This window comes from Astatotilapia calliptera, chromosome 6 (genome assembly GCF_964374335.1).
Source record: "Astatotilapia calliptera chromosome 6, fAstCal68.1, whole genome shotgun sequence".
NCBI classification, from domain to species: domain Eukaryota; kingdom Metazoa; phylum Chordata; class Actinopteri; order Cichliformes; family Cichlidae; genus Astatotilapia; species Astatotilapia calliptera.
This window is the reverse complement of record NC_137427.1, coordinates 1,242,215-1,262,280: the sequence shown is the minus strand read 5'-3', so window position 1 is coordinate 1,262,280 and position 20,066 is coordinate 1,242,215. Positions and strand designations below refer to the sequence as shown.

Below are 20,066 nucleotides of genomic sequence, written 5' to 3'. Positions count from 1 at the left end.
CCAACACTCCAACATGAACTGTAGACTTAATTTATGGTTAAACAGTGAAACAAAACCTGTGGATAAAATGTTTCGCTTTTAAATGACTTTTCTTTGACTCAGTTAATAGAAAAAGATTCACAACACAGCTTCATATGTGGCGGTGGAGGCGCCTAAAACTGTAGACTTGGATCTGTGTGCTCTGGACTGGTCGCACACCTGAGGGCGTCGAGGGGAAACATAGCCCTCTGTAACTTCAGCCTTTCTTTTTTAAATCAAATGTTCGTCACTTTGAGGTTATCTGCTCATCGTGTGCAGACGTGCTGCAGAGATGATCCGGTGACAGCTTTCTGTGACTGAAGCCGAACTAATGCGCGATAATCCTAAAAGAGGTTTTAGATGCAAAACCATCAGGTAATAATACAAAACGGAGGAAACATAAACGATGGTTTAGTCCTTGTTGCTTAGAAGACGTCAGCTGCTGACTGCTCAATGCCAGCCAGTTTTTTTGATGCTGTAATGCATAAATGTGACCACAAGATGGCGCTGTTACAGCCTTTATCAAGAAGGGCTTGGTCCTCGTGTTCAGTTAGGCCTTTAGAGTTTTCGTGTCCTCCCTGTGCCAGCCTGTTGTTTCCTTTCCTTGGATAAAGGCCTGCATGAAGCAGGTGACATCACGTGACTAGCTTTACCTTTGGTGTGAGGCCTTTGTGCATAAACGTCCTTCATAACTCTGATCAGATTTATTGTATCTATCACCAGAAATATGAATCACAGCAGCTTCCATCGTGGATGATGATCCGGCCGCGTGTGATAAAGCGTCTTTTATTCATCCTCTGCGCCACACGTTGGTCTGTTGATGTTTCATCACTCAGTGTGAGGATGACGTAACATCCTCATTATCCTTTTTTAATTATTTCTAATGACTTTGTGAGAGAAATGAAGACACAAACTCAGGATGTTCCCTTATTAACAAGTACACAAGTGTATTATTTCATTTTATTTATATATGCAAGCAAGTTTATGTCTTTACAAATAAAAAAGCCACTGTCTGCCCAAGCTGTTGGCACACATATGTACAAAGATGGAGGAGTGAATCAGATGAAGCCTGCTACTAAGCAACCAGAGTGAAGTACAAAAAGTCTAGCACACTATAGAGAAACAGAAAAAAACGACCTCCAACGTCCAAAATGTCCAACCTCACATAATGCATGAATCTGAAACACGCGATGATCAGTGGAAGGTCACGGACTGACATCATCAGCTGTTAGATCTGCGGCTCACTTCATGATGGACAAGAGGCACAGAGGGTCTGATCTCCCCCTGTGATTCAGAGCTGTGGGAACACGGTAAACCTCCTCACAGCGGGTTGGAACTCAGACGTCATGTCATTGAAACTCATGCTCGATCGCGCCGACGCGCTCGGGTTTCTGATCCCGTGCTCGGGATCCTGGAATGGTTCAGCCGCGGTCAGCGAGCAGACCGAGAGGACGCAGGATCAGAACGTGTCATCACACGCGTTCGTCTTTACATGTGGGTTAGACAGTCAGATGAGGAGACTTGAACGAATGGAGAGCGAGCTGCTCACGTCCTCCTCCACCCGACTACAACAGCGGGCTGAGCCTCTCGGGTCACCTGTCTCAGGTGTTTTGGTTTCATTTGGGCCAAATCTGTTCTGTGCCACACTGACAGCCGACAGTCTGGCTCCTTTCTTCTTCACCTTCAGACTGTGGACGACCAAAACTGCCATCATTCAGATTATTAAGTATTTCTGACAGTTTTGCATAAACTAACGTTTGAGTTTGCATCCGTGTTTGTGCACCGAACACAAGCCAAACTTAACACGACTGATTCGTTTGCCTCGCAGAGACCGACCTTGGTTCAGCGACCAGGAGGAGTCGGCGCACCGTCGCTGACCCAGAGACGATTCAGCGGTGCATTTGGTCACCTGGATGGTGACCGAAGGTAACACCCAGGTGAGCAGAATCAGCTCTCTGGGTCTTGCTTGCATAATGAAGCCGAAACACAGAAAGAACCAAAAGGGGAAATAAAGTAAACAGAGGACTAATTCCAAAAACAATTAAGCTAAGAAACCCTATTTTGTATAAATATTATTTTTGCATTAAAGACGTGTTTGTTAATTTATTCACGTCCTTTTTAACCAATGGCCGTTGTGGTCCTCCACATCCAGCAGCGCTGGAAGTTTGAATTCTGCGTTTCCGATCATTCGTCTGAAATCCACCACGGGCTCTGAAAGCGTCCGAGCCGTGCGTTTGCGAGGAGGGCGAGGAGGAGCACGTGAGCAGAGGTGGGTGCAGGGAAACGGGTGGCCAGAGCAATACATTACACCACATCTGCAAATCCGCTTTATTAGGATAAACAATACAGAACACCATAATCATATCACTGAAGACTTGCAATCATAAATTCATGCACTTGTATGCCGTAAATTGAATGGACTTGTTGTTTTTAACGTCTCGATTTTGTCAAACTGCTACAATATATTGCTCTGGTGGTAAACAACTGAGCAAGCAAGCTAGCTTAGCAACACCATTAGCAACAGGAACGGCAATACTGCACACGGAAAAGTGGAAAATAAAAACAGCAGAACAGCGCCAGTGGAAAAAAATGACTTTTTTTTGTCTTGTTTTAATCGTTAAAATTATGACCATTGAATGCATAACCATGCCACAAACAACAACTAGAGTCACTGTCTTTTTTATGTAGTATAAGATTATCTTCATTATTATGAATTCATTCGTTTTCATCATTGTTATTTCTTCAGGTTATAACCAATGCTGCAAGACTATACACGGGTCCCACAGTGGGGATCTCAATGCACTTACACACCAAGAATAAGAGAGAGAGCTCACGATGGTCAATAAGTGCACAAAAAACTATTTTTTCTTTTATCTGAGGTTAAAAACACTGACAAGACATCCATTGTCAGGCAATGAAATGATAGAATACTGTTACTGTAAAACTAGACCCTTAAAAATACTGACCGTGTGCAGCCGGGACACACCTGAACAGGACGCGAGTCCGGCGGAGGCGCCCCTCGATGACGCCGCGGTGCTTTTTGTACTTTGGTCAGCTGCAGTTACACGAAGCAGCGAGCACGGTTTGAGACGCTAACTGCTCTTTATGTCTGCTGTAAACGCAGACGCTCCCAACACGTCCTGATTGGATGGCGTCCCGTGAATGCTTCAGCCAATCAGCATCTGTGCTGTCTAACATCAAAGCTTTTATCTGAGTTTAAACCAATCAGCTTGCACACATTTTTTAAATAAGTGAAATTAGTTTTTTAGCATTAAGTTATAAGCAGTGTTGCCAACTTAGCGAATTTGTCGCTATGTTTAGCGAGTTTTCAGCGACTTTTTTTCTAAAAAGCGACTAGCGACAAATCTGGCGACTTTTTCCGGTGTTATTGGAGACTTATTTATGACGACTTTTTGACGTGAAAGCGCGTATCGCTCTTACTCTCAACAAGCAGCGGTGCTGCCGTGGGCACCTCACCCGTGCCAAAGCGCTCACGGGTGGAGGACAGTCCTCCCCCCGCTGCTATCAGGGCAGGAGACGTTCACACCTGTGCGTCCAAACGGCAAATGAATCGTGCATGAGCGAAGCCGCTGCTCCGCACTGACTGTAACGCAGTCAGTTCTTTTACTCTTATGCTGTTTTGTGGATCACAAGGTTTAAAACTACTTATAAACACACAGAGACAGTAACTCCACCAGAGTGCCAATTTCGGGTCACTTTTGCCGGTCCAAGCCCGGGTAAAGGAGCAGGGTTGGAATTGTGACATTAAAAAACAATAATTGCTAAAAGAAATTTAATTTGTAGTTCTAAATAAACTCTAACTGCATTTAGGACGTTTTTTACTCACTTTATGTCTCTTCCACGATGTTATTTCTCTCTCCAACAACATAGGTTACAAATAGATTAGCATGACCAATTATGCAAATTGGACGATGACGTCATTTGTCAACTTCTAGCGACTTTTGGGACAGCCAATAGCGATTTTCCTTACTGAGGAGTTGGCAACACTGGTTATAAGGTCATTAAAGTATTTAAAACACACGAGCAGGACGTCGAGCCACAAAGCTGGCGGCAAACAACGTTTTCCACGTGCTGATTGGCTGAGGCAGATGGCGACCCAAAATAACTGTTTAGAGAGTCACAACAAATCAGGATGACCAACGTGTGAAGCCAGCGAATCTGGACTTTGGTCGTCGTGGTTATTGGAGCCGAGGCGCCGGTTTAAACCTTTTACTGCGGCTCGGGAGCGTCGAGGTGTAAGTGCAGCTGTGCGCGGGGAGCAGAGGATCAGGACATTGGGACTGAACCGCCGCCCCCTCCGGACTCTGTAACCCATAGGAAATCCTCCTCCCGGCTGCTCACCTCGACTGTTTCACATATATGTATATCTTTATACAGAGTTAACGTCGGTGCAGCGCTTTAGCACCGCCCACACGCGAAAGGAAAAGAGAAAAAAAACACATTTCTTTTTTCTAATTAAATGATTTCACATTTAAAAAGTTTCAAAGATTAAAAGTTGATAATAAAATAGTGAAATGTCATCATGAAAAGTAAAGAGTTATGGCTCAGAGTGATGGCGGTGGTGGAGTGTGTGTGTGTGTGTGTGTGTGTGTGTGTGTGTGTGTGCCGGTAGTCTCATCAAATCAAACCATCATGTCATCATCTTCATCTCGCTCTCAGTCGTCTCTACTGGCAGATAGAGAGTCATCACCATCCTCGCCTGCACGCTTCTTCTTCTCTTGCTGAACACAGAACAAAGACCGAACAGCGTTTGGACCTGAGCCCACTGCGTTAGAAGGACGTCGAGCTTATTAAATGTGTTGACTGCATTTTTATCTGCTGATAAAACCTCGCGTGGTGAACTGCGACTGTGGAGAACTGGGAAGCTCCGCTGGTCCAGAATAACCCAGCAACCCGAGGAGAGCGTTACAGGACACGAGAGCAGCCGGCAACCACAGTCCAGCAGCTCAGCCCTGAACCATTAGCTTATTCGCTGGAATGTCGTTCCTCTTCCTCCGCCCTACAATCTGCTTCAGACACCACCACCTCCACCACCGCCAACACACAAACACTACCCAGAATTCCTGCCGATCCTCTGCCGCCGTCAGCCTGCGGTTGGTGTCGCTGATTTTTCTGACTCAACTTACAAATAACGTTTTGGTCGCATCAGGGCGTCGCCAAAGAACGCAAAACAGGAAGCATGAGAACAACGAATCGCTCGAGATGACTGGTGTATACGCTTGTGTGTGTGTGTGTGTGTGTGTGTGTGTGTGCAGAATCGCTGAAATACTGAATCATCACCTGGTAATGTTACAGCCCCCCCCCCCCCGTTTAAATACCCCGGTGCTAAAATCACACAGAAAGAATCCGAATAAAAATGTGGCAAAATCCCTGAAAAGTGAGAAAACGTTACGTAACAGACGGATGAGATGATGACTAAAAGACTTTGTGCTGCTAAGATGTGCTGTTTCTCAGGACGAATCACAAGTTTTTACAATCAGGGGACGAAGAGGGGGGGAGGAGGGAGCCCCGTTTCACTAGCTGCACCCCCGCTGCCACCGTGCGTGCTGTCAGCCTCAGAATAAAAAGAAGAATACGATACGCAGAAATAGAGACGCATTGAGAGAATTTGGTCGTGTTCGTGACATCGATTCTTCTGCGATCATCGGCGCTCCGCAATTAACGGGTAAAATCTCTCCTGCAGGTCGTCGTGATCGGCCCGTGGTTATGGTTGAAAACAATATAACCAAAGCTCGAGCTCAACGCTAACCTCAGGCGGGTCTCCGACCATCTGCTGGATGTTAACCAATCCAGTGCTTTTGTTTCCAAAACCCCGCCCCACCCCCCACCGCCGCAAACGACCACACGAGAAACTACGAAACAACTAATGAAACTGGGCTCAACGTGAAGAGGTCAGAGGTCAGGGAGGGAGAAAGGAGGGGGTGGGGGGAGTTGGCAAAGCTACCCATTTGTACCCGGGAGGCACAAATTTCCTCGGGGACCTTATTTCTCTGTGACACCATCATCATAGCGTGGCGAACGACACAACACAGCATGACACCACCAAACAACACCGACCATTCAGTCACATCTACATGTCTCCATGTGTGTGTGTGTGTGTGTGTGTGTGTGTGTTGACGATGAGCTCACAGACGCCGTCCTCATGCGTCTGCTGTAGATCGTTGCTGTTTGGAGTCTTTAGGCGATCAGATTGAAATAATTCTCCTTCTTTGGGTTCGTCCGCGGTGATTTTTGGCATTTCCTCGTTACGCTATGTTATGCAGTGAGAACTTTTGTTTGTGCAGCATTTTACTCTGAAAGGCCTGAAAACTCACACCATCACATTCAGAAACCTTCAGACTAAAATGTCTGACCGCTTTATGTTCGGTGAATCTGGACGATTTATCGTGTTAAACTTGGAGCAGACCAGCAATGATCAGAGCTGAGGATGAGGAGGGCGTCGGTGATCTCATGGGTTTCTTATCCTCTAATTTCTGCCTACTCGTGTCTGTAAATTTGTTTGAATGAATCTTTTTCACCCGTGTGTGCGTGTGTGTCTGACAGGTAAGTGTGTGTGTGTCGTTCCTCGTGGCGGCGTGTTTATGTGTAGGCATTGAGGCGTTCTTTGGAGCGTGTAGAGTGGATGTCGTGCAGCTCCTGCTCCTCCTTCGACTTGATGTCCTCGTACTTCTGCATCCGACTGGCGTCCTTCAGGTAGCCCCAGTTAGCGGCTAGAGCCATCAGGAAGTGCACCTGAGGGGAAACGCAGGAGACTGATCAAACATCACCGACTCGTCCGCTGCACGCTGACGCTGCAGACAGATTGAGCGGCTTATCTGGGATCAGCTGGTTTGGACTGTTCCTACACCATCACATCAGTGCTGCAGGAAAAGGAGGGGGAGGCCAGATGAGGGGGTCACATGTCGCCTTTAAAGGCAGAAGGAGGACAGGATGTGTTTACCTTGTTTCTGCCACTCAGGGCTAAAAACAGCAGCTGTATGTTTTTAACAGGTTTACTTGAATTTAATAGAGGAAGTGCACATGTAGTCACCTTCCTGGAGCAAACACAGGTACAGCCCTGAACACGGGTCGAGTCTAATGCCGTTAATCCCACACTGTGCACACGAGCCGCTCCCTCTGGCGGCCCCTAGTGTTAAAGCACGGCGCAGCAACTCACTGCTGTTGCTGTGCCATGTGTGTGATATACTCTTCATTTTAGCATTTTAGCATTCACATGCAGCACCACGCGGTTTCATCCCCTTCAGTAAGTTGACAAATGAAACGTCCCTCACGCTGCTTCCTGCCGCACAACAGATTTGTGTGTGTGGACGAGTGCCTGTGCTTTGGTTCTTGTACAGATCTGCGCACGGGAAAGATCGGAGATTATTCAGAAAGGCTCAGGTTTGTGAATGTGTGCTTGGAGCGAGGATGGAAGGACGTGAGCGTCTCCACGCCTCGGATCTGGAGACGCCGGTGACTCACCGCCTGTCTCACTGCAGACGTGCAGGACTGGATTTTACACTCTGACTCTTTTGTCTCCCTGTCTGCAGGGACGATGTCTGTTTCCTTCGTTTGCACCAATCATTAAAAACCATAATGGCAGAACAAATTATAACCAATCAGATATGAGAATGATGGTTCTTACCATGGCGATGACAGCAGCTCCTGCTCCTGCTAGTGCGCACACGAACAGGTGGAAGGTCAAGTCCAGCTGCAACACAACATACGCATGATGCGGTGGATTTGTGCTGACGGGTTATCACGTGTACGTGTTTTTGCTGCGTTCTCACCTCGTTGGATTCGCACATCTTGACGAACTTCTCGGACTGCGTGCACAACTTCCTCTCCTCGGAGATGGTCACCGCTCCTGAGAAGCACAAATGCTCTGTTAGCCTCTCCTCGTCCTCTGTGGTTGATGAAGGAACCGGGGAATCTCTGCCTATCGCAGCGCTCGGACGGTCCCTGCGTTTCTTTAATTAAAGCTGACCAAGATCAACGCTTCCCCGCTCCTGGACTGTCGGCCGCTGGGAACGGCCTTGAAGTAATCACAGTCCAGAGCGCAGCGCCTCATGAACCAGGAGTTCATCTTTAATGTTTTTCCTCCTGAGAAATCTTCATTAGTTTGCTGACTGAGGCCTGCTGCAGTCTAAATGTTGAACAGCAGATGGCAGCGCAGTGAGCGAGCGCACACAAGGCCTCTGGTGGTGCCTTTTGTTTTAACACTGGAATTCCCAGCTTCTACCGTTCTACCTTTAAAAGCCGGAGAGCAGTCAAGTCAAGAAGGCTTCTACCCTGAGACCCCCGCGGAGTCATCATTTTGCGTTTCTACCTTTAAAAGCCGGAGAGCAGTCAAATGCTGGAAGTGGAAGCTAAATTGGCTAGTCATTCATATGTATATTGGGTCGTTACCTAGGAATTCTGGAGGGAGGGGATTGGGGGAGAAATCCACACATGAGTCTAGGTCCTTTGTTGCTGACATTTATTGATAAAAACAGTAGTTTCATTTCATGTTATTTCCTTTTTCATTTCAAGCAAGGAAGTGGATGTAGTTAGTAAGTAAGATATTTCAGACATTATTCTGACACAGAGGAGGAGATACTGGAATTATAATTAGTATCTATGCATGCATTTGTGATTTTGTTTGACCTTCCCATTGCTCACAATTTGAATTTGTTCACACTGCAGATGAGTGTCTCAGTCCCCAAACAAGCTCTCTTTTTCGGTGGAGAAGCAGTCTCCTCATCCGCAGTGAGTGTGGAGAAATCAACACACATGAGTCTAGGTCCTTTGTTGCTGACATTTATTGATAAAAACAGTAGTTTCATTTCATGTTATTTCCTTTTTCATTTCAAGCAAGGAAGTGGATGTAGTTAGTAAGTAAGATATTTCAGACATTATTCTGACACAGAGGAGGAGATACTGGAATTATAATTAGTATCTATGCATGCATTTGTGATTTTGTTTGACCTTCCCATTGCTCACAATTTGAATTTGTTCACACTGCAGATGAGTGTCTCAGTCCCCAAACAAGCTCTCTTTTTCGGTGGAGAAGCAGTCTCCTCATCCGCAGTGAGTGTGGAGAAATCAACACACATGAGTCTAGGTCCTTTGTTGCTGACATTTATTGATAAAAACAGTAGTTTCATTTCATGTTATTTCCTTTTTCATTTCAAGCAAGGAAGTGGATGTAGTTAGTAAGTAAGATATTTCAGACATTATTCTGACACAGAGGAGGAGATACTGGAATTATAATTAGTATCTATGCATGCATTTGTGATTTTGTTTGACCTTCCCATTGCTCACAATTTGAATTTGTTCACACTGCAGATGAGTGTCTCAGTCCCCAAACAAGCTCTCTTTTTCGGTGGAGAAGCAGTCTCCTCATCCGCAGTGAGTGTGGAGAAATCAACACACATGAGTCTAGGTCCTTTGTTGCTGACATTTATTGATAAAAACAGTAGTTTCATTTCATGTTATTTCCTTTTTCATTTCAAGCAAGGAAGTGGATGTAGTTAGTAAGTAAGATATTTCAGACATTATTCTGACACAGAGGAGGAGATACTGGAATTATAATTAGTATCTATGCATGCATTTGTGATTTTGTTTGACCTTCCCATTGCTTACAGTACAAAAAACCAACCATTTGTACACATATGTACTAATAATAATAAAAAGTGAGTGCAACACTGCAACCCATCACCCCGTCGTTCAGTGGTCGTTGATCAGTGGTCCATTGTGGCACCATTCAGAGCACTGGTACAATAGTACCAGCAAGATATGGGAAGACATTGCAAATGTACTTGGATTTTAGGTTGCAAGCCACCCAAAACTTGATCCCAAACTTGTCAGGCTTACTTGCAATATACTGCAGGAAACCCGTCACCCCGTCGTTCTGTGGTCCATTGTGGCACCACTGATCAACGACCACTGAACGACGGGGTGACGGGTTGCATTGTTATGTGGTCACACCCCCGTCGTTGATCAGTGGTCCATTGTGGCACCATTCAGAGCACTGGTACAATAGTACCAGCAAGATATGGGAAGACATTGCAAATGTACTTGGATTTTAGGTTGCAAGCCACCCAAAACTTGATCCCAAACTTGTCAGGCTTACTTGCAATATACTGCAGGAAACCCGTCACCCCGTCGTTCTGTGGTCCATTGTGGCACCACTGATCAACGACCACTGAACGACGGGGTGACGGGTTGCATTGTTATGTGGTCACACCCCCGTCGTTGATCAGTGGTCCATTGTGGCACCATTCAGAGCACTGGTACAATAGTACCAGCAAGATATGGGAAGACATTGCAAATGTACTTGGATTTTAGGTTGCAAGCCACCCAAAACTTGATCCCAAACTTGTCAGGCTTACTTGCAATATACTGCAGGAAACCCGTCACCCCGTCGTTCTGTGGTCCATTGTGGCACCACTGATCAACGACCACTGAACGACGGGGGTGTGACCCCGCTGATCAGTGTGACCTGACCCCACTGATCAATTGTGATCAAGGGTATATATATGATACAATCTCACTGCACTTAGCCTAACCCTTCATTGCCCTGAAGAATCCTGTGGTGTACGGACCTCCTCTCCAAGGAAAGAAAATGCAGAGAAGACTCACCACCCAGCAGGCGTTGGAAATGATCCTGGCGGAAGTCGACCCTTGTGACTCGGATGGAGAAGACCTAGAAGTTCAGCCGGATTCGGACTCAGAGCTGTCTGATCAGTCTTCCGGTTAGTTTCATTTCATGTTATTTCCTTTTTCATTTCAAGCAAGGAAGTGGATGTAGTTAGTAAGTAAGATATTTCAGACATTATTCTGACACAGAGGAGGAGATACTGGAATTATAATTAGTATCTATGCATGCATTTGTGATTTTGTTTGACCTTCCCATTGCTCACAATTTGAATTTGTTCACACTGCAGATGAGGAGACTGCTTCTCCACCGAAAAAGAGAGCTTGTTTGGGGACTGAGACAGCGAAAGATGGCACAGTGTGGCGTGAAGAACATGTGGGGACCCGTCTCCCTTTCACCCCTATAGAACCGTACGCTGCAGATGGAGAGCCAACGGCTAAGGCCAGGAGAAGTATCTTGAGTCGCCTTCAGAGCTTCCTGTGTTTCATCACTCTTGACATGCTTCGTAGCATTCAAGAATGGACTATTCAACATGCACAGCAAACGGAGCATGTTTGTTGGTTCATGGACCTCCCTGAACTAATGGCATTTATTGCTATTGTCATCTTGCGGGGGGTTTACAGGGTTCCATCTGTAAATGACTGCTGGTCAGCAAACCTGGGAAACCCACAGATAATTGGAACTATGGCACGAAACCGCTTCCAAGACATCATGCAACACCTACGCTTTGATGACAAGTCCACCCGCTGTGATCGAGCAAAGACTGATAAGTTCGCAGCAATTTCCAGTGTGTGGGGATCATTTGTCACCAACTGCATCACGTGCTACAACCCTGGTCTACATATCACCGTTGATGAACAGCTTTTCCCATCAAAAACTCGGTGCAGTTTCCTGCAGTATATTGCCAGTAAACCGGACAAGTTTGGGATCAAGTTTTGGGTGGCTTGCGACCTAAAATCCAAGTACATTTGCAATGTCTTCCCATATCTTGGCAAGGACCCCAATCGTCCCACTGGGGAGAGACTTTCCGAAAATGTAGTTATGAGGCTGATGGAACCATTCCTGGACAAGGGCAGAAATGTTACCACTGACAATTTTTTCACATCGCTTTCACTTGCGCAAAAACTTCTTAGACGGAAAACCACCATCCTCGGCACAGTCAACAAGATTCGCAGGGAAATTCCTCAATCCACTAGACAGACAGATCGCAATGAATTCACCACTCAGGTATGTTGCAGGTCTTTTGTGGTTCTATGTTTATGTGTTTCATTGTGTGTAAAAGGGCTATGGAATTAACAATTTATCTTATTTCTTAGGTGTTTTCAACCTCTGCTGCCACGCTGACGGCGTATGCGGCCAAACGGAAGAAGACAGTATATATTCTTAGCAGCATGCACAGCGTGGTTCAGACCGAAAACACTACCAAAAGGAAGCCAAACACTGTCACCCTTTACAACAAGACAAAGTGTGGCGTGGATGTGATGGACCAGATGGTTCGGGAGTACACTGTCCGCAAAGGAACACGGCGCTGGCCAGTTGCCGTGTTTTATAACATGATTGACATGGCAGCACTGAATGCACATGTGCTGTATCAAGAATGCACCGGGACGAAGGAAAGACGGGTGGACTTCCTGGTAGCCCTTGCAACCGAATTGGCTCACTCTCATGTAGCTGCGAAGAAGGAAAGAAAAGAACAGTTGCTTCGGACACAACCCTCCACACCGAGCCCTGGAAAAAGGGCCACGTGTCAGGTCAAACACAGATGCAAAAAAAATCAGGCCACTGTGCGATGTGTTCACTGCTACAGGTACACATGTGGTAAATGCAGGCGACAGATACCGTGGCAGTGCCAGGATTGTGAGTGATTGCTGAAAATGTTGTAATGTACTCACTCAATTTTTGTTATTATTTGTAAACATGTGTACAAACGGTTGGTTTTTTTTCTATTTTCATCAATAAATGTCAGCAACAAAGGACCTACATGTGTGTTGAGTTCTCCCTAAGATGGCATACTGAAACACTCCAAGTGTTTGCAAGTAAACCTGACAAGTTTGGGATCAAGTTTTGGGTGGCTTGCAACCTAAAATCCAAGTACATTTGCAATGTCTTCCCATATCTTGCTGGTACTATTGTACCAGTGCTCTGAATGGTGCCACAATGGACCACTGATCAACGACCACTGAACGACGGGGTGACGGGTTGCAGTGTTGCACTCACTTTTTATTATTATTAGTACATATGTGTACAAATGGTTGGTTTTTTGTACTGTAAGCAATGGGAAGGTCAAACAAAATCACAAATGCATGCATAGATACTAATTATAATTCCAGTATCTCCTCCTCTGTGTCAGAATAATGTCTGAAATATCTTACTTACTAACTACATCCACTTCCTTGCTTGAAATGAAAAAGGAAATAACATGAAATGAAACTACTGTTTTTATCAATAAATGTCAGCAACAAAGGACCTAGACTCATGTGTGTTGATTTCTCCACACTCACTGCGGATGAGGAGACTGCTTCTCCACCGAAAAAGAGAGCTTGTTTGGGGACTGAGACACTCATCTGCAGTGTGAACAAATTCAAATTGTGAGCAATGGGAAGGTCAAACAAAATCACAAATGCATGCATAGATACTAATTATAATTCCAGTATCTCCTCCTCTGTGTCAGAATAATGTCTGAAATATCTTACTTACTAACTACATCCACTTCCTTGCTTGAAATGAAAAAGGAAATAACATGAAATGAAACTACTGTTTTTATCAATAAATGTCAGCAACAAAGGACCTAGACTCATGTGTGTTGATTTCTCCCCCAATCCCCTCCCTCCAGAATTCCTAGGTAACGACCCAATATACATATGAATGACTAGCCAATTTAGCTTCCACTTCCAGCATTTGACTGCTCTCCGGCTTTTAAAGGTAGAAACGCAAAATGATGACTCCGCGGGGGTCTAAGGTACTACCCCGAAATGACTGCTCTCCGGGGGTGTAAGTGTTAATGTAGGCATCCTGAGAACAACATGGTGGGCAGTGCTGCATCGTGCACACAGTAATGTGCAGCATCCACCAGCTGAAGTCTGTCTGTGTGAACATTTAAGGAGGTTTTGAGCTAAGTCGTGCTAACATGCTGTTTGGAAAGACAAGTGATGATAATCAGGCAGAAAAATAATCTGCATAAAGAACCCAGACAGCTGGCACCTCTGGGCCTAACCGGGCCAACTTCTGGCACCTTACATGCCGAATGACATCTGACATTGTACTGATTTAAGGTGGAGCCGTGGCTCCTGAGTGAATGCAGGCAGCGACACCCAGAGACAAACATGTCCCGTTACTGCTTCCTGACATTTCTGTGATCTGTTCTCAGGATGTCTGAAGAGAGCCAGACCGCCGTCGCTGCTGTTATTCAGTCACACCCACATTTCACACAGGCTCAGCTGTCTAACCCCTCAAACACATGTTCAGGACTTCATCAAACACCAGAAACACCGACCGACAGGCCGAGCTCGGACGTTTTCTGTCATTAATGAATTTGCAGATATTTCAGATCAATGTTTTTCCTCTCGAGCGTCCGATTCTCGGATGTCGTTGCAGCGCCTGGAAGGCTTTGCAGCTTTCTGCTGGTATTTGGCACTTCTTCTGCACACACACAGGTTTTTCCATGATATGTGCCAGTTTGGTGTTTTGGTGAGTCACCATTAACCTGCCTGCTCTAAGCAGCGATCGGGTGATCCAGGATCTTACTTTTAATCACAGAACAAAGAACAGGCTGAGTTAAAAATCTGAACAGCAGCGTATGAAGAAGATTTCCAGTCTGCTAAATCCAACAAAGTGAAGGAAAAGATGTTCCACACATAAATTAGAGGTGCACGGATCAATGGGAGGGGCCGGTCTGAGCTCGGAGCAGCAGCACGGAGAAATTACAGTCATTTGTTTAAAGGCAGCTGAGCTCATCAAGCTGAACTCGTCAGTCTTCCTGTTTACAGCATCTCACATAAACTGCATCAAACTGGGAAAACCAGTCCTCCTTGTTTACCTCAAACTCAGAAAATGCGTTGTGCAAACCCTGCAGAGGTCTAACCACAAAGAAACGAAATTCTTTTGTAAGTTAGAAATGTAGCTGTTCATGATTGGAAGTTCATTTAACATCAGGGTGCAAAGAGCAAAGGGTCCAAAGTCTGCGTACCAAACTGACGCAGGTCCAGGCAGAGGTTGGTTCCCTCCACCGAGCTGGTGTTCTGACACATGGACCAAACGTTGAAGTACATGAAGACCGGCAGGCTGGTGAATGCTGTCACCCCGAGCCACACCAGGAAGAACAGGTAGGCCAGGAACATCAGCTGCAAACACAGGCACACGTTAGTCTCGCACTGCTGTGCATCGCGTTCAGCAGAGCTCACAAAAGTCTTTATTCAGGTTGGACTAAAAAAAGTGCAAAATGCACATTCGTCTTCATCAGCCGCAGAGCTGAGTGGCTGCACTGACGCATGCACGCCACTCTAATATCTGTCACAGTTTCCAGATGTAGCTGACTAGACGAATACAAACCTCAGAAACCAACAGTACTTTTGTGATGAACATGATGAACATGACTGTGCTGTTTACTGCAAACATTTATTTGCAGGAAACGTTAAAGTGCCACAACGACATCACTTAAGTTATAAGTTATAAAGTTTGTGCAAATAAGTGTTTGATCCAGATAAAAGCAACTGTAGATGTTTAAAAAGGGCCGTAATCACTGTGTGTATGTATGTGTGTGTGTGTGTGCGTGCGTGTGTGTGTAAAACAACTTTAATGTCAATAATGGTCAATATGAATCATACTACTCTGCACATCCAAGTAAATATCAGTGATGCTGACCTTTTGCGGTCATTTATGGTCATGTGACATCAAGCTAATTATTGGCCCTCATTAGCAAAGTGGAGTTTGTATAAAATAGGAAAGGGTCACCACGTCTATCCTTCCAGCAGCTTCTTTGTTTAAATTAACACTAACTTAAACACAAATATGTCTTGACGAGTTTTAGAAGTTTTGACTCACGAATGCAGTAAGGCAGCGTCCGCAGGCAGTGATCTTGAACTCTCCGTAGAGATCGCGGATGGCTCCGGTGGTGAAAAAGCCCTCCACCAGCAGCAGCACTCCAAACACAAAGAATCCAGCTGCAAGGCCATAAATTATGTACTTCAGGATGTCGATGCTGCGGAGAGGACACACATCACAGCGTCGCTAATTAATGACTGCTTATTTATTTTCATGCTTCGAGTGCTCTTCAGACTTCTTCAGCTAAATCACCACGAGGAACTGCCAGAAACCAGAGAATCATGGAGGATTTATTCACATTAAAAATGTAAGTGGTGTAAATGTAGCCATTCCTAATTTTATCTTTATTTTCTCGTGTGTCTGTTTACATTTTTTTTTTTAAAAACATTGAAGAGCCAAAAACTGCAGTTCCAGTAGTGTCCACTAGAAGCTCCAGCAGTGAGTCGGTCTCTACACTGTTAAAAGGTTACAGCAGAAATAATCATGTTTACAGACGGCATGACTGCATGCACGGTTAGGGGCGTGGTCTCTTTGATTGACAGGTGGATGGCAACGATGATGTGAATGAAACACTTTTAATAATAATGAAGCAACAGGCTAGCCCAGAGGCTACGAGCTAGCTCAAAGGCTGCAGGTTGGAGACCACGTAATAAAGGAAGAGGTGCGGGTTCCCGGGCCTGGAGGGGCGGGGTAAGAAACTAGAACAAACAACTGTGTGGGCCAACAAGGGATTTATAGCTGTATAGCAGGAAGGGGCGTGGCCTGAACTTGAGACAAACTGTGCCCAATAATACAGTTTCTTGTGCTGTAAATAGCCTACGCTCCATTTCTGGTGAGTGAAGTTTTAGAATTTTATTTTGGATATTACTAGCGATGGGATGTCTGTGAAGGTTCTCAGTCCTCCAGGTCATCGTAGTCAAAGGAGCTTGCAAAGGAAAGCATCTGGACTTCTTTAAGTTGCTTGAAGACGTTTCACCTCTCATCCGAGAAGCTTCTTCAGTTCTAAGGTCAAATGGTGGAGAGTCCCAGATTTAAACCTAGTGGGAGTTTCCCCCCACAGAGGGACAAAAGGACCCCTGATGATCCTCTAATCGCCTGAGCCAAGGTGTGAAACTGGGTGTGGGTCCCAATCAGCCAGAGTTTCAGGTGTGTTCATTGTGAAACCTGGCCCCACCTTATCATGCGAATTCCTGAGGTCAGATGGCCCAGGATGTGAGTGGGCGTTCAGGCGTCTGGGGAGGGATCTCAAAACTGGATTATAGATGGCAGAGAGTTGGTGTCGTAAACCCCGCCTCTGTTCAAAGATGGTCGCTCACAGTGGACATAGATGCTTCTTTCACTCCTCTTTCAAACCATCTGTCCTCTCTGTCCAAAATGTGAACATTGGCATCCTCGAAAGAGCAAGCTCCTTTGACTATCGATGGGATGCACCAATTAGGACCCATTATCAATTAGAAAAAAAGAGAAAACACTGAAACCAATGGCTGCGTTCATCTTTTATATACAGGCTATGCACTTCAGTTGACTTCAGCTCGTTCTGTTTGGGGTTTGTGATTATTAAGAGTGATTATTAATACTCCGTACAGAGAAAAGATGAAACACTTACATGGTGAACACATCCAGAGTGTCTCCCGGGGCTCTAATGACTTCAAAGTAGTTCTGGAGGATGGTGACGGTGCCGCTCAAAGCCTCGTGGCCACACCCACAGAACAAGGCCACGCCCATGTAGAGGAGGATGGTGGCGATGAGCGACGCCCAGGGCAGGCTGCCCACACATCGCTCGCAGCACTCCTTACAGCCTGAGACAGAGACAGAAACCGTGAGTCTGACTGCAGTTCGACAAATTCTATATGACGATGATGAAAGCAAAGGAGAAGACACGGGGCGGGGTTATGAGGAACGATGGTAAATTCAAGTTTTTTTACTGAGTTTGAATGAGTCACTCACCAAAATGGGTTTTTGTTTGAGTCACTGAGTCAGTTGACCAGAGAGTGCAAAAAATTTACATTTTCATTCAAACTTAATTTGTTTCTATTTTCATGTAAATCCTACTGCTAAGATGAGTGATTGAAAAAGAAAAACAACTATTTTTATAGCGCAAAAAAGAGCAAAAAAAAAAAATTAAGATTCTTAAAGGGAACATTTATTTTATTAGTATTTTCCTCAAATGTGTGGTGAATGAGTGGTCACGTCCAAATTCATGGTCTGCATCCTCATGAGGACGCGTTTGTAGGCCGATTACGTCACAGTGATGTGACGAAGGCTGTCCAAATTCGTAGACTCCTCCGAATGCGGCCAACAAATTCCCCAGATTTGAAGGATGGGTCGGGTGTGTCCTTCGTGGCTGATTAAACAGAAGTGTGAGACAATCAAGAATTTACGCCAATGTTCTTTTATATTTTAGATAGCAAGGAGCAGACGGCTGAGTTTATTAAACTCCACCGAGACAGCGGTGACGCAAATCTGAAGGCTAGACCGTCCAATTCCATAGCCGTTTACTTCCGGCCTACCCGACCTTCTGAGGACCCGGCCCACCTAGACCGCGAAGGACGGGTCCTCAGGAGGATGCAGCCCATGAATTTGGACATGACTAGTGAGTGAGTGAGTGATTCGTTCATTCTACGATTCAGCACAGGAAGGGGGGTGAGTAACTCAAATGTGCTGTTAGCATGTTAGCAGAGCGATGCTACTGTGAATTGAGGAGCTATCCGGTTTTTGGGCCTTTCTCAATGTGCGTACTTGTGCGTACTTGCGTTGTCGTGTACTCGTGATACGTCATCAGTCGGAGACCAAGTACTGCTCCAATTCGAAGTACACATCAAGCCGAGAACGCAAAAAAGTCCCGGATGTGTTCTCGCTCCGCCCGTTTTATTGAGCATGCATTGGTGGTGACTTGTGTGGACTTGGTACAGCTAAATATCCCAGAATGCATTTCGTCCAAAACTCAAACGCAGCAATGGCGGACGAGCGGGGCTAAAAACTTTTAAATATTCCTCTTTCTGGGTCACAAAATAAACTTTTAAGTTATTTTCAAGCAAGAATGTAGCTGTGTAAACTTCAAATATCTGCTCGATTTATCAAGATGTCATATATTTCCAAATGCACTCCGACGTTTTCGGAGACGTCTGTGACCCACCAGCTCCATAGCAGACAGCGAGGTCGAGGATCATTAGAGCCGGCGAGAACAGCGGACTGCCGGCACATCGTTTCCAACCCCCCCCGCGGTCTTTTCGCTACTCAGGTTAAACAAACCCCAAACCCCAGCAGCTGTCTATTGTATTGAGTGTCCACTAAAATAAAAATAAAAGCGTTCTAACATCTCATCTGCTTGTTTTTATTAAGGTATGTACACGTATGTACATGTACACTATTTTTATTAATAGGTTAAACATGATATATAAGTCGCTTAGATCACTTCTAAATGTTAATGTTTGGTTTATTTCAGTGTTTTATTTGTTCCTGAGTAAACCGGTTTGGCTGTGATTAAAGTTAAGCTTCATAACATATTACTCACAGTTAAATTAAGAGGGGACGGCAGTAAAAACTCCGGACCTGTGACATCATCAAGTACGCTGGTGTTCCAATTGTACAAATCGCGAGTCCGTACTCGCGTGCGTTCTCGGTGAGTACGGACTCGCGTACTTGAGAATTGAGAAAGGGCCTTTAAGTCTGACGTCATTAGCCGCGTCCGGGTTCTAAACTCCGCTGCAGGTCCCAAAGTCAAACGATCACTACAGCATTACTGAGAGTTGAAAAACTGTCTAAATTCTTTCATCTGTAATAAAATGATCAGCGTTGCTGCTTTACCAGGTGTAACGATTAAGTTTAACATCCAGGCATCCATGAAAACAGGATTTATTAAATTTAATGGAGTTAGAAGTTAGCAGGAAGTTAGCGGAAGTTAGATCATTAGTTTCGCTAGTTAGCTAAGCATGATATAGCATGTTCTGACTGAGAGATTTATGAAAAAATTCAAACGTACAGCTCTGCTATCACTTCCAACATAAATGAAGACAGAAAACTAAACAGCAGTGATGTTTGTAGGGTTACTGAAGTTGGGCTAGCTGGTATATAATGATGTGCTACGTGATCGCTAGCGACACAGCTATGTTAGCATAACATTAGCACAGTGAAGCTGGAGGATGAACGCTAACTTCTTTCCACTTGATAAAGTTAACGTGAGGGTTCCTGATGGTTAGAGACAAATGCAATCGCATGGCAGGATGTAGTTGCATCGGAATCTTTAAAAACTGAGCTTTAAAATGATTAGCAGTAATAAAAACCGAGAGAGGCCGACATTGATCACTGACTGTTTTTATGGGCTTGTTGAGATGAAATAGAACAAGTTACAAAGCATTAAAACATGTTT

The 20,066-nt window shown here is 45.1% G+C and overlaps 1 protein-coding gene across 1 annotated transcript in view; it reads right to left on the bottom strand.

Annotated features, from left to right (window-relative positions):
• Window positions 1–940: 940 nt before the first annotated feature.
• Window positions 941–20,066, bottom strand: part of LOC113023521 (neuronal membrane glycoprotein M6-a-like) — a 34,402-nt gene continuing 15,276 nt past the window's right edge. Inside the window, exons 2-7 of the mRNA XM_026169595.2 lie at window positions 17,304–17,496; window positions 15,698–15,854; window positions 14,844–14,997; window positions 7,809–7,885; window positions 7,664–7,729; window positions 941–6,771 (exon numbers count right to left, since the gene is read on the bottom strand). Of these exons, the coding sequence (XP_026025380.1) occupies window positions 6,619–6,771; window positions 7,664–7,729; window positions 7,809–7,885; window positions 14,844–14,997; window positions 15,698–15,854; window positions 17,304–17,496 (800 nt within the window). The 3' untranslated portion in view covers window positions 941–6,618. The remainder of the gene's footprint in view (window positions 6,772–7,663; window positions 7,730–7,808; window positions 7,886–14,843; window positions 14,998–15,697; window positions 15,855–17,303; window positions 17,497–20,066) is intronic.